Below are 14,637 nucleotides of genomic sequence, written 5' to 3'. Positions count from 1 at the left end.
TGTGCCGCGGAGACCCCTCTGCCACTGCCGGGGTGCCACCCGGCCACCTTGCCTGCTTCTCTGCTTGGGCAGGGGACAAGGGCAGGAGCGTGGGCAGCTCCGCTTGTGCCGGGTTTGCCTTGAAAGCCTGAGTGCTCTGGAGACAGCCCGGGGGAGGGATGCTCCCCAGCCACCCCTGCTAGCCCGCGTTAGGCAGCAGCCAGGCGTTGAAGGCTTCAGGGGACGCCAGGCTCGTAAGTGGACACTGGTGGCTTCTCGGCAGCGGCTCCATTGCCCCGGGGAGGTGGCTCAGCTGGGAGCGTGTGACTGTCCCTGTGCCTGCGGCGTGGATGTGGTCTTTGTGCGTGTTGGCAGAGGTGCACAAGGCATTGCCTTCCCCCAGGCAGAGCCCCGGCCGTGGGCTGCACTGCGCGAGAGCACCAGCGTGTCATCTCCAGGAACCTGCCTCGTCTGTACATTGCAGGTATGGGGGGAGCAGACGGGGTGGGAATATGTGGTCTAGGCAGGGCTGGGCAATGCCTGTGCGCCTTTTTGTCTGTGCATGTGCAGGTCTGTGTTCGTGCGAGGTGCTTTTTTCACTAGGGTGCAGCAGAGCAGTGAGAGCTGCATGAGATGCTGGGGAAGCCCCGTGGGCATCTCTTGCTTTTTAGATAATCAAATCCTGGAGAAATCCCACACTTAAATGCTCCACAGCAGCCTCTGCATATTAACGTAGGGTCTTCTCTGCTGCCCTCTATAAAACCAGATGGTATTTTTAAATAGCAGACCTTAATTTCCAACACAGGGGATATTTCTGCTGTGGCGAGAGGTGGGGCTCGCTGGGCAGACCACCAGCAGGTTGCTGTGCCCTGGGGAAGGAGGGCCGTTGCTCGGGTGGAAACACCTTCATACAGGCAAAGTCTACCCTGTGCTGCTGCACGACAGCATCTCCCCGCCAGGGCTGGCCTTGCGCTTACATCCCTTATGAGTCTATTTTCTTGTTCTTGGGCTGGCAGAGGTGCCGAGGGCTGTGGGCTCGTTGTTATGGCACGGCTCGCTGGGGATGCTGTTGCCCCGGCAATGGTGGAGGAGCCTGAACGATGAGGAGAGCATCTTTCATGGGCCACGGGCAGATGTGGAACCTCCTGGGGAGGGCAAAATGCTCTGCGGGGCTCTTACTACAGCATCAGTGACGGCTGGTGGTGGAAAACATGGGGTGGGAGCATCCTGTGGGGTTTGACCCTCTGTCTTCCCATGCTGTATCTCTGCATTCGAACCACATGACGTGTCCTGTGTGGCTCTTCTTGTGGCTGTTTTCTGCTCTTTGCAGGTCTCTGGGGCAGGGTGTGTGCCCGCAGTCTCCTCACATGGAGGATGACGGCCAAGAGTAATGGTCTGCAGAGCTCACCGGCCAACCACCACCCCTGCCCACCCGCCCAAGCCAGAGCAGAGGGTGACACGGAGGGGACAGGGCTCAGCAGCAGCAGGTCAGGCTGGTTTGGTTGAGGGAGGCAGCGGTGGGGCAGGGGAGGGGAGGGCCAGCTCCGTGTGTCTGATGAGACCTGGCATGGGAAGGGCTGCGATGCCAAAACCCAGCTGCCTGCTTCCTCCAGTTCCTCTGGCTGTAGGTAGGTGCCACGATGGCACGGTGTGGCTGTGACCCCCCCTTTTCCCCACTGCAGGACCTGCTCAACCCAGGATGACACCTCCTCAGAGCTGCAGAGAGGGGCTCCCCTGGCTCAGGGGGAGCAGCCGGCTGCTTCTGCTTTCCAAGGCAGGGGAGCCTTGGCCAGGTACCTGTGCATGCCACCAGCCCGCGGTGAGCCCAAGCCTTTTGTGCCTGGCTTTGGCACTGCGGACTTGTGTGGGGTCAGGATTCCCTGCAACTATAGGCTGGAGCACCTCTGCTGTGAGGACAGGCTGAGACAGTTGGGGGGGTTCACCCTGGAGAAGAGAAGGCTCCGGGGAGACCTTAGAGCCCCTGCCAGAACTTAAAGGGGCTACAGGAGAGATGGGGAGGGACTCTGGATCAGGGAGTGTAATGATAGGATGAGGGGTAACGGTTTTAAACTGAAAGAGGGGAGATTTAGATTAGATATTAAGAAGAAATTCTTTACTGCGAGCTTGGTGAGCCCCTGGCCCAGGTTGCCCAGAGAAGCTGTGGCTGCCCCATCCATGGAGGGGTTCAAGGCCAGGCTGGACGGGGCTTTGAGCAGCCTGGTCTGGTGGGAGGTGTCCCTGCCCAGGGCAGGGGGGTGGCACTGGATGATCTTTAAGGTCCCTTCCAACCCGAATCATTCTATGATTCTCTATGGCATTCAAGGGTTGCAGGGACCAGTGTCTGTGAATGCTGCTCTGGGTGCCCCAATGCCCATGAAGAGGGCTGTGGGAGGGGATGGCTCCATCACCTCGGGGGCTCCTTTCCCTTGCCAGCAGCCTCACTCTGCCCCAGTCACCCACACATTCCTCGTGTCCCTGTGGGAATGGCAGCAGGAGCTGGGGAAGGAGCCGTGGGACTCTCTTACTCATATATTCTTGGTCCCGCACATCACTACACGGGGGGAAAGGAAATGTTTGAGCTTGAGAGGGAGCTGTGAGAGTTTTCTTCTCAGCCATAGCCCCGCTCTGCTTCCTCTCAAGCTTTTGCTTTCTCCGTGCTCCACAGACACCTCCTGACTCTGCCTCTCTCCCCTGTCCAGGATAGCCCGGCTGGTGCTGGTGCTGAGGGACTGGGCCAGCAAGAGCTTGCACGAGGAGCAGCAAAGGCCAGACCCCTTCCTCGAGCGCTTCCAGGGCCCCGAGCTCCAGGCAGCGGCTGCAGGCGCTGGCAACGATCTAGAGGACGAGGAGACCGAGGAGGAAAACAAAAAGTAGGGTCCCTTCCCTGTGGCCCTAGCCATCTTTGGCTGGAGGTCAGCCGTGCACGGTGCTCGGGGGCTCCCAGCAGTGATGGTTGATTGAGGTGGATGGGGATGGGAAGGGGGGAGGTAGGATGCAGTGGTGGAAAGGGTCCTCCTTGCCCTCTCCACCCCCTGTCCTGGCCACCAGCATGGCTTTGCCGGGCTGTTGTCTGTCCTGGAGTCTGTCCCCGTGGAAAAGAGCTGGCCTGTCCCTCACCTGTGGGGTCTTCTCTCCCCTGGTCCATGCTCTGGTAGGAAACACACATTGCGTGGCTCGTGACAGCTGGCAGATCTCCCTGTTTTCAGAGCAGTTCAACACCAGGGTCAGCATTTGGAGCCAGCCCTGGGTCTGTACAGAGATACACCTTCAGCTGGGGACAAGCCAAGGGATGCGGGGTCTCCACCCAGGAGACCCCAGCAAGCACGAACGCGTGGGATTTGCCAGTCTCATTCACCAGCTGCAGGATGAAGGGAGATGAAGGGACTGCCATTGCTGCCTGTGCCCCCCCCAGGAGCAGGAGCTGTGACGGCAGCTTTCTGAAAAGGCTCTTTCAAACCCAGCCCTTTCATCTCCTCAGCTCACACTCCCGGTGAAAAGCAATAACCTGGCTTTTCTTCTGCTGGCTAATTAAAGGGCAAAGCTCATGGACTACTCTGGACCCTAGCATTAGACATGGTAATTAAACCACCAAAAAATGATTGTTTTCTGTAGGAGAAGAATATCTGAGCCTTGTATCTGGGTCTTTTAGTAGTCATGGAAAAAAAAAAATGTTCTAACCTGTGAGGTTAAGGGGAGCTTGTTAATTATCAGAGGGAGCTGAAGCGTGCCGTGAAAATGCTCCTCGGTGCCAGTAGGTTTCCGGGGAGATGGTGGTAACTTTTGCTGTTTTCCAGGTCCTCAGCTCCACACAGGTAAGGAGAGGCCCCAAGTCTGGTAATTGCGAACGTGAGCTGCTGTTGGCGGCCGTGGGAGCCTCCGCTGTTTGCACAGGCTTGGGTGCAGAGCCTTCGGGAAGAGGCAGATGACTATTCCCTCTTCCTCGGTTAACCCAGAGCCCTGGTTTTCCAGCCCTGGCCCCACGATCAGCGTAATGTCAGGGACTCTGGCCACCTGCCGCGGGCAGCGCCGGTGATTTAAAGCTGAAATTACCAATGTAATTAACACCGTTATTGAGGTTATTGGTGCTCGTGGGTGTTAACACCGGTACAGGATGGCTGCAGGTGAGTCGGTGCTTCCTGCAAAGAGTCCCTTTCCCCAAAAAAACATGAAAGTCACACTTTCTGAGCAAAAGATAAGTGCTTTGAACAGGGAGGCTGGACAACCTGCTTGTCTGTGGCTGTACCCAGGGGGAATGTGGAGGATCGCCTCTGGCTTGGTGCCGAGTGCCGGTCCCCACGCTCCGGGCATGGCGGGTGCCGTTGCCTGTGCCGCTGGGGAAGGAGACTTCAAGGCAGAGGTTTTGCTTTTGAAGCTGTCAGAAGCAGTGGGGTGGGCACAGGGAATCTGTTGGCAAGTGGGTTTGTTTTTTTCCTATCACTGGAGGGAGTTTTTGCGCGTTCAAAAGCTGGAAGGGAGGGAAGGAGGGAGGGGGAAGAAGGAGTTTTGCCCTACCAGGCTGCAGCAGCTCAGCCTATCAGCCCAGCTCCAGAGTTTCTCTTCCCCGGCTTCTCCAGTGAGATCTGGCAACTGGAGCACGCGCATCTTATCTCAGAGTCCCAAGACGAGCGGGATCAAACACTTGGGAGCGGTTCAAAGGCTGGACCCCAGACTGCGGGCAGGCAGCTGCGAGCAGCGTGGCGATGGCAGCCTCGCAACGCCAGCTGCCCCCCGCCTCGCTGCTCTGGGGCTTGGGCATCCCGTCCTGGTGCTCCTGCTGATCTGCAGCGCGCTTTCCTTCCTGCTCCAATTAATCTTCTCTTAAGATCTGTCTGGCACCAATCCATCCCTCATCTGGGAGAGGCAATGTCATGGAACGAGAAGTTTTCTGATCACCCCCTTCCATACATCTGTTTCTGGCTCTGCCACTGGGATGCTGTGTGCATGTAGGCCACCTGCTCTGCCTTACCATCCTACAGTTTCCTCTTCTGGTACATTCCTGAGCCCAAGTTTGGGGATAAAGGAGCTTCAATGGTGCTGGACGTTTTTGCTCAGCACTGCTGGGATTCATTTTAGCTCGCAGACCGGCACTCAAGCTGCAGCTGGAGCCAGTCTAGTGCAAGGGATGAAGGATGTGGCTCGGATGGTTCCTTCCAACCCTATTTTCTATGTTTAGCCCATTAGCCTTACATTGCCAGCTCTGGCTTCTCTCTGATTCCAGGAAGAAATGGTGGATCTTTGTGGTGGACCCTGCAGGGGACTGGTATTACCATTGGCTGGCTGTCATTGCCGTTCCTGTCCTCTATAACTGGTGCTTGCTCGTAGCCAGGTGAGCTGGGAGGTTGTGGGGTCCCTGTCTCCTCTAATCCTCCTGTTCCCCTGGTTGTCATGGCCCAGCCAGGATCAGACAACTGACACGGGTGGTGCTGGGGCTGGCGGGAACCTGAAGGCAAGGGAGCCCCGCTATCACTGTGACTTCTGCCGTGCAAAGGCACAGCATCCAACACGCCCTGGTCGGAAAAGACCACGATTTCGGGGTAAAGCTGCAAGGTGCATTTGGGAGATGGTTTCAAGACATTGCTTTACCTAGGTCAAGGGAGGGCAGATTTTCCAGAGAAGGGGGTTTTAATTTCTAGGCGAAGAAGGGCAAGTGCCCAAGCTCTGTGGCAGAGTTAGGAGCCTCAGATTCAGCCTATATTCAGCTGTAATAGTTGGAGATGACACGGAGGTTTGTTGGTCTCACCAACCTATTTTATGCCCTTCCTCCAGGGCTTGCTTCAGTGACCTGCAAAAGACCTATGTTGTCCTCTGGCTGGTGTTAGACTACATCTCGGACTCTATCTACATTGGGGACATAGTGATCCGCCTGCGCACAGGTACGCAGAAGCAGCATCCTGGCTTGCGAGGGCTTTGCTTTAATCCCCTAAAAGTGGAGATGAGCTGCCAGGGAGAGGCCTAATCTACACCTCCATTAGAAAGAGGGTTTTGTCTACCTTAGCACTCGCTAGTACGAAGCAGTCTCTAGAGAAAGAATCTAATTAAAAGATCTGAGAAATGGAGTAAGTTTCAGAGTGAAAGATTAATCATCCCAGCTTTCAACTTCACCTTTGAATAATTGTACAAAATTACCTGCATTACTATTAGTATTTGGGCATAGTTGAAGGTCTGCATCTCTGATTTTGCATCAGTTCAGCTAATGAATTATCTACATGGAAAAATGGTAGAATTTAATGTTCTCCGAATGCGGCAGGTGGCTGTACATTTTCTGTTGGAACTGCAATAATTCATGATCTGGACGATGGAAACCTTTTGTGTCCCCATTTCTTCACGGCAACAGAGTAAATCCCTAAGTGATATCTTTAGGTGGCTTTTGCCAAATGAAGGGCTTGAGTGACAACAAAAGCTTGTAAATTGAGTAGACCGGGTGGAACTGGTAATATTTGTATGACCCCATGTGTATACGCACACGTGTGCATGGCGTACCGTAAAATGTTTCTCAGAAGCGCTTGCAAAGCCTGCGAGAGAGTTGAATGTAAGCCAAGTTAATTGTATCGTTTGCTTCACTATTAGGTTTCTTGGAACAGGGCCTCCTGGTTAAGGACCTGAAGAAGTTACGGGATAACTACATCCACACCTTACAGTTCAAGCTGGATGTTCTCTCCATCCTGCCCACAGACCTGGCATACTTTGCTGTGGGATTGCACCGCCCTGAATTGCGTTTCAACAGGCTGCTGCACTTCTCCCGCATGTTTGAGTTCTTTGATAGGACTGAGACCAGAACCAGTCACCCCAACATCTTCCGCATTAGCAACTTGGTTCTTTACATCCTGGTCATCATCCACTGGAATGCGTGCATTTATTATGCCATCTCCAAGGCCATAGGCTTTGGAGAGGACACGTGGGTCTATCCCAACATCACAGACCCTGAATATGGGTACCTTACCCGGGAGTACGTCTACTGTCTCTACTGGTCTACGTTGACTTTGACTACCATTGGAGAGACCCCTCCCCCTGTGCGTGATGAGGAGTACCTCTTCGTGATCTTTGATTTCCTCATCGGTGTCCTCATCTTTGCCACGATTGTAGGGAATGTGGGATCCATGATATCCAACATGAATGCCACCAGGGCAGAGTTCCAGGCAAAAATTGATGCCATCAAACACTACATGCAGTTCCGCAAGGTGAGCAAAGACATGGAAACCAAAGTCATCAAGTGGTTTGACTACATGTGGACCAACAAGAAGGCAGTAGACGAACGGGAAGTGCTCAAGAATCTCCCTGATAAGTTAAGGGCAGAGATTGCCATCAACGTTCACCTGGAGACACTGAAGAAGGTGAGGATTTTCCAGAACTGTGAGGCAGGTCTACTTGTGGAGCTGGTGCTGAAGCTTCGCCCTCAGGTGTTCAGCCCAGGGGATTACATTTGCCGGAAAGGAGACATTGGGAAAGAGATGTACATCATTAAGGAGGGGAAACTGGCTGTGGTGGCAGATGACGGAATCACACAGTATGCGTTGCTCACTGCAGGAGGCTGCTTTGGTGAGATCAGCATTCTCAACATTAAGGGGAGCAAAATGGGCAACAGGCGCACGGCCAACATCCGTAGCTTGGGCTACTCTGATCTCTTCTGCCTGTCAAAGGAAGATCTTATGGAAGCAGTCACAGAGTATCCTGATGCCAAAAAGGTTTTGGAGGAGCGTGGCCGGGAGATCCTGATCAAGGAAGGGCTGCTGGATGAGTCAGCTGCAGAGGCAAGCACGGAAGAAGAGAGTGTGGAGCAGAAGCTGGACAGGCTGGCCTTGAACCTGGACACACTGCACACCCGCTTTGGGCGGCTCCTGACAGAGTACAATGATGCCCAGATGAAGCTCAAGCAACGCATCACTGTTCTGGAGTCCCAGATGAGGCAGCAGGATCTGGAGGACTTCTTCTCTGATGGCTCAGACAGTCTGCTCGAGGATGAGGAGAAAGCTTTATCTGGTGGGACGCAATGAGGCGGTGCAGAGGTCAGCTAGATGGTGTCTGGCCTTGCGCTGAGGCAGTGTTTGCTATTTCACAAGGCAGATCCTGTGGCTGCCTTGCCAGGGACTTCTCTCAGGTCCTCAGCATTGCTGCTGCCACTGCCTTGATGGCAGCTCCTGAGATGTCTCCAAGTCAAGTGATTGTCCTAGTTCCTCCTCCGGCCTGTCCCTTCTCTTGTTGCCTTGATCTGAGACCTTGGACTTGGATCACTAAAAAGAGGAGAATGGCGAATGCCACTGCTATCATTTCCTTCCAGCTTCTGCAAAAGGTCTGTGCCCATCACACTGCCTTCCCCCTGTTTGCCTTAATAGAAGGTGGGACATGAACCTTGCATGGAGGGGTGCTTGGACATGCTGACCTCCCATGTGTGTTGAGGAGACGCAAAGTCACAGTGGACAAAACCTGCCATGTGCCACATACCCATCCACACAGGGACCAAGGAGGGAGAGGGCTTTGGGAGTTACCACATTCCTTGGAGATAACAAAACCACCCTAACGAGAAAGACCAAAACACAAGCCAGATGTTTTAAAAATGCGTTTTGGACTCAGCCTTTATAACTCACTTTAGGTAAATGGTCTCCACTGAGTGTCTGCAGGCACCCAGTCTGCACAGAGAGACTCCTTACCTGCAAGACACCAAAACTCAACTAAGACAGCCCAATCTGTGCCTCTTACGTCTGCAAATGGAGAGGCTTGTCTGGGTCGGTGTCACTACCTAGGTCATCTCCACCACCCACACGGAGGCTGGACATCTAGCTGGAAGGGCAGGCAGCTGCTGTCCTCCTGCCTGCCTGCCTCTCTTTTCCCTTCGGCTGTATTTGGTGCTGTCAAATGGCAGCTGGTGGGGGCAGCTCAGCACCCCGAGCACCGCACCTTCCTGAGGGACGGCATTCCCAAGCCCTCCCGCGGCGAAGGCAGCGTGATTTCCATTTGGGTTATGGATGTCTTGGATGACAAGTACAATGCAGAGGTAAAGACTGCGGCTCGCTGGCCTGACAGCGCCTGTTGTCTATGTGCAGAAGGAAGACAGTAACTGTCTCTCTCTCCTCTATCTAATGACAGCCAGATGTGCCAGGAAGGGTTTGACTGAAATGACATGTTTTTAAGGAACAAAGCAGTGGTGGGACCCAACTGTGCCTGTATTTGCTTTGCTGTGGGAAGCTCAGAGAGAGCGCAGAACACATTTATTTTCTTAGGCAGGAGGTTTTCCCGTACCCAGTGGGAGTTTTGGAGCTTTGCAGGCCAGTTGCCTTCTGGAGGAGAAATGAGCAGCAGAGCCACGGGGACATGCGTGAAGGTGAAAACGTGGCACCATCGTGTGCATCGGCAAAGCTCCGCCAGCCTGTGCTGCAGCCCTGCGGGCTCCACGGTGCCAGCAGCTTGTTGGTGAGGGGTACAGTGACGGAAAGGCCACCAAAACCCTGCAAGTGACCTCAGCACAAGCAGTAATGCCACCCGTGCCTAACAGTACTGTGCTGGGACTGGGGGATGCAACCTCATTTCTTGCTTATGTCCCGTACCTTGCCCTGACCCGTGTGTAGGCATCTGGGACCTCTTCCTCCTGCCCACTGGGTCCATGGGTTGGGCTGGCGCTGGTTTCCAAGGAGGATAACGTTTGGTGGAGAAGGGAAATTTGGAGGAATTAATGATCCAGGTCAAATTCAGCCAATAGCTTGGCTAAAGTAATGGGGTGACATGTATCAACCCGGAAACTTTCATGGTGGAAGACAGAGGGTATTTGCTTTGTCCTTTCTTTTTCCCTCCAACGTAAGACTGCATCTCTTCATTTTGTATGAGAATTTTCCATTTTAATAGTCATGGTCTTGCTTTTGGGGATTGGTGGGGGCAGGAGGGTTAGGTTACCAAAATTAGAATTTGGGGGAAGAAAGTTTTTTTGTTGTCTCTAAATGAAATAGTAGGGTTTGTGTTGTGGGTTTTTTGTTGGTGTGGGGGTTTTGTGGTTTGTTTTTTTGTTTGTTTGTTTAATTTTTAGCGTTAAGATGACTTTGGCGGAAGATGAGGTGGTTCTGTTCTGTTTTTCCCTCTTAACACCGCGATCCCTGCCTCCCAGCTTTCCCCTTCCCTATGATTTATGGCTCCTGAACAAATTCAGGAGCGGCTCGTTCTTTGCCTGCGGCAAGCGGGGAGGGGACGGGCTGGCAGAGCAGAGCATCCCATTCCCCCCCCCCCCCCCCCCGCCGCCGCTGTCGCCCTGCGGAATGCGGCGAGGGAGCCAGGAGAGGGTGCTGTCAGCCGCGGAACGGCCGCGGTACCCGGGGCTGCGGGGCGGGGGTGGGGGGGGGGGGACGCTGGATGCGGTCCCGGTCGCGGCCCCCTCCCTGCGGGCTGGGGGCTTCGCGACCACCCGTGTTTCCCCGCAGGTTGCGGGGAGCCCAGCGTTCGGCAGCGCAGCCCTGAGCGTTTCCCCATGGAGCCGCAGCTCCTTGGAGCCTCTTTCCGTCACCCCCAACCCCCCCCCACCCCGTTCCCTTCTGCCGGCCCCACGCACCCCATCCCTGCCCCTCTTCGTGGGGGGTGGGGGGGGCACGTTGGGAGCCGGTGGGCTTTGGTTCGCTGCTGCTGCGGAGCAGGGGTGGCCCAGGACAGCGTGTCCCTGTCCCCCTGCCTGTCTCCGGGATAGGGCAACTTCTTAACTGGGGAGCTGCTGGCAGTTTAGGGGATATTCTGGTTTATTCCAGGAAAAAAAAAAAAAAAATAAAAGGCAAAAAATACTCCCTCCCCCGGTTTTAATCCGAGATAATAATCCACTCGGGGAAACTTTAAGCCTTCAGACAAATTACCCCAGAGGATGGCTTTGCGAATTCAGAGTAGATCCCGCTTGTTTCCTCGCGGCGGCAAGCCAGGAAATCATAGACTGATGAACCGCTTGACGGGCCTGCTAATGAAATTAGCAGCAGCTCCGTGATTTTTTTCCAGTGAGCAGGACAGGCAGATGTTGGAGAGAAGCGCACGATGGCACAGCTGCACTTGCGAGCTGCCTAAATTCCCGGCAGGGGGGACACGGGGCACAGCAGATGCAGCGTGGGCTGCTGCCCGTTTTACAGGTGGTTTCGGTATGTACCGTTCCCCCATAAGGCTCCCCTGGAGATGGGGAGCAGAGAGCTGCCAAAGGCTGGCATCCAGGAGGAAAAGCTGAGGGTACCCACCATAAGGGTCTGCTCAGCGCCCTGCAGAGACGTGCCCACGCACCAGGAGACGTTAAACTGCTCTCTCTGTATATTACCATTTCCTTCTTTTAGATCTTTCCCATTGAAAAAACAACTCCTTCTACAATAGAAGCTTTCTCAGCTGCGTGTTGTGGGTGGGAGGCATCAAATACAGAGCAAATATGTTGACCTCCACAGAGGTCAGACCGGGGGGAAATGTGAGCTCCTCACCAGGCAGCCACCCCTTCCAGGGCCATCCAACCAGGGCAGCCCCCCGGCTTCTCTGGCAGATGTTTTCTGCAAATCTGCTGCTACCAAAGGGTTTACCTTCAAAGCCTTGCCTGCCTCTTACCAGAGCTGCGGGAAAAGGGCTGGGATTCTTGGGTGAATCCACCATAAATGCGTTGTGTGGCACTGGGTTTCCCTCCTTCTCTCTGAGCACCACTTCTAGGAATGAAATAATCATCGCTGGATGATACCCAGAAAAAGCTCTCTCCCGGGCCTCTGGGAAATGTAAGTACCCATTTCGCAGCTGGGGGAAATGGATGGAGCTTGCCAGGACACGAGGGTGATAACTCCTGCCTCCTGACTGCCTGCTTCTTGTTTTTCTTCAGATGTTCACAAAGAAGTCATTTGGTGATTGTGAGCAAGCTCCCAAATAACCTCTTCTCCTTAGGCTGTGGGCATGGTTTAACCCCAGACAGCAACTAGGACCACGCAGCCTCAGCAGGGTAGGGAGAAGAGGGGGAAAAAGGAAAACAAAAAGCTTTGGCGTTGAGAAAAAGACTGTTTAATAGAACTGTAATGGAAGAGAAAATAATAACAGTAAAAGAACATACAAAACAAGTGATGCAATACAATTGCTCACCACCCGATGATCGATTGCCTGGTCCGTCCCGAGCAGCGATTGCAGTTTCCTGCCCCCCAGTCAACCCCCATTTCTATACTCAGCACGACATCTATGGTATGGAGTATTCCTTTGGCCAGCTTCTCCTGTCCGTGCTCCCTCTCAGCTTTTATGGGAAGCTGAAAAAGTCCTTGACTGAACATAAACATTGCGTAACACATACTCTTTTGGTTGTTGCTATCAACATTATTCTCATACTGAATCCAAAACACAGCAGCTACTAGGAAGAAAATTAACTCTATCCCAGCTGACACCAGGACAACTGTGGACAAGGCTGGAGGCTGCAGCACAGGAGACCTTCTGGCTTTGACCCTCCTCCAGAGGTAAGTTAGCGGGTGTCAGGTCAGGAGGCTGCAAGGTAGGTTCATCTGAGTTTGGACCACTGGGTTTTGGGATTGCAGAGTGGGCCTGGCTTTGAGCCCAGGGTCTGGCATGAAGCCCGAAGCCTCCGAGTCTCACAGCACATCAGGCTCACCCCGGTGAGAAGGTGTGTTGTGGTACGTGCAGTGTGAAACGCAGTTTGTGGGGATGGTTGACCCACTGGGATCCCCGATGACTGTTGTGCTGGCGTGTGGTGTGGCAGGGGCACCTCTTGGTGCTGCTGAACCTGGTGATGGTCTTCTCCATAGCGCTGTGCCGCTGCAATAGTCAGCTCTGCACTATGAGGTGGGGGCCGGCTGTCCAGCCAAGACCTCAGAGGTGCAAAGCAGCGGGCAAACTCCAGTCTTGCTCTGCCTTTCTGACTGCATCGTAGGCTCAGCTGGACTGAAATCTCTCAAAAATCAGGAAAGTTTGGAGGCAGCTCCGAGCTCTCCAGCACCGGCCCCTCTGAGCGCTCCCCAGACGGCTTTGCCTCCCCCAGCTTCTGCCTCCTCTGCACCCAAGGGAACCAGGACTGCCTGCCTGCTGCTGGTGCTGCCTTCTCTGGCGTGAGGCACTGCACGCAGAGGGCTGCCACAAGCAGGATTTCCACCCGTTCTCCAGGGGCTGGGATGTGGAGGTGGTGTAGAAGGTCACCAGACTGCCATGCAGCTGTTCCCTGGGGGGCGGATGGCTTGCTCACGATCATTTGGATTCAATAGCTCTGAAATCAAAGCATTGCCTGCTTCTCCTGTAGGTACGAGTGGGGTTTCAAAGAGAAGGCTCTACGCTCAGCTTGTTCTCGTGGTCCATGGGCGATGCTGGATGTGCTGTGTCCTGGGGCTGCTCCTGGGAAATGGCTGGAGAGGAGGACAGCTACCACCCACCAGCGTAGGAGCCACTGCGAAAGGGGGTTTGGTGGTGCTAGGCAACGTGTGTTTTCTTTGCAGCCCCTGATGAGTATCTGAGGACCTTCCTGAGGTGTTTCAGTGAGTCTTGACTTACTGAGATGTGATCTGCCCTTCGGAGGGGAAGGTTGGTGCTGAGCACCCAGCACATCATACAGACTGGTGGGTGCTCAGTCCCAGTTTTGTCCTGTGGAGCTCAAGCCCTCTATCACCCCTGTTTTCCTGTGGGGTCTTGGTGTGATGTGGGGACAGTGTCACCATCCCCACGAGGACGTTTCCCAGCCGTGAGGAGCAGAGCTGAAGTGCTAACCATTGCACCCCTCTTGCAGGTGGCAGGAGGCTGCAGACTTGCACATCGTGCAAGTCCAGGTCAGACTCTCTGAGCTCTTGTGCTGTCTCCCTTGCTCCCCTCCTCCTTGTCTTTTCAAAATACCAGGGTGCTGCCTCCTCCCTGGTAAAACAACCAGAAGTACCCATTCCTTCCTGAATCAGAGCTTGTGTTGCCGTGACAGCATCTCAGGGCAATGGGCAAGCAGGAGGTCAAGCCACCTCAGGCATCTCCCTTGGAGAGGTGGAGGGTAAACCCTGGAATGCCTTTCCAACACCCCTTTCCACCCAACCTGGTTGAACAGAGAGCTTTGGCTGGAACTCAGGAAAAAAACAAAGACAGTTGATGACCTTTGGAAGAAGGGGCAGGCAACTCGGGAGGGCTGCGAGGAGACCTTATTGCTCTACAATTACCTGAAATGAGGTTGTAGCGATGTGGGTGTTGGGCTCTTTTCTCAAGTAACAAGTGATAGGACGAGAGGAAATGGCCTTAAGTTGTGCCAGGGGAGGTTTAGATTGGATCTTAGGAAAAATTTCTTCACAGAAAGGGTTGTCAAGTATTGGAACAGGCTGCGCAGGCAAATTGTTGAGTCACCATCCCTGGAGGTATTTAAAAGACGGGTAGACGTGGTGCTGAGGGACGTGCTTTAGTGGTGGACTTGGCAGTGTTGGTTTAATGGTTGAACTCAGTGCTCTTAAACATCCTTTCCAAGCTAAATCATTCTGTGATTCTGTGTTTGTGGACTGCAGGTCTCCTTCTTCCCTCTCCTTCCTCTGAGACTCCAGTCACCCTTGTCCCCTCCCTGCCCTAAGTGTCACGCTCTTCCCGGACCTGTTCCTAAGTGTTGCCTTTTGGTCTCGGACACATGTTACATTACATCTTCTAGACTAGAGGGTGGAGGGTTGGGATGGGAAATACAGCAGAGGATTTAGGCTTATCCTTCTTGGAGCCAGATAAAGTCTGTGGCAG

At 54.1% G+C, this 14,637-nt stretch overlaps 1 protein-coding gene across 1 annotated transcript; it reads left to right on the top strand.

Moving 5' to 3' along the window:
* Window positions 1-1,079: 1,079 nt before the first annotated feature.
* CNGA2 (cyclic nucleotide gated channel subunit alpha 2) lies at window positions 1,080-7,970 on the top strand. The gene is made up of 6 exons (XM_054214464.1): window positions 1,080-1,466; window positions 1,662-1,772; window positions 2,679-2,849; window positions 5,198-5,305; window positions 5,746-5,852; window positions 6,547-7,970. The coding sequence occupies exons 1-6, from the start codon at window positions 1,354-1,356 to the stop codon at window positions 7,968-7,970; spliced, it is 2,034 nt and encodes a 677-aa protein (XP_054070439.1). The 5' UTR covers window positions 1,080-1,353.
* The last annotated feature ends 6,667 nt before the right edge of the window (window positions 7,971-14,637 follow it).

The sequence above is a fragment of the Rissa tridactyla genome, chromosome 9 (genome assembly GCF_028500815.1).
Source record: "Rissa tridactyla isolate bRisTri1 chromosome 9, bRisTri1.patW.cur.20221130, whole genome shotgun sequence".
Classification (NCBI taxonomy): domain Eukaryota; kingdom Metazoa; phylum Chordata; class Aves; order Charadriiformes; family Laridae; genus Rissa; species Rissa tridactyla.
The sequence above is the reverse complement of the archived record's forward strand: the minus strand, read 5'-3'. Positions and strand labels throughout refer to the sequence as shown.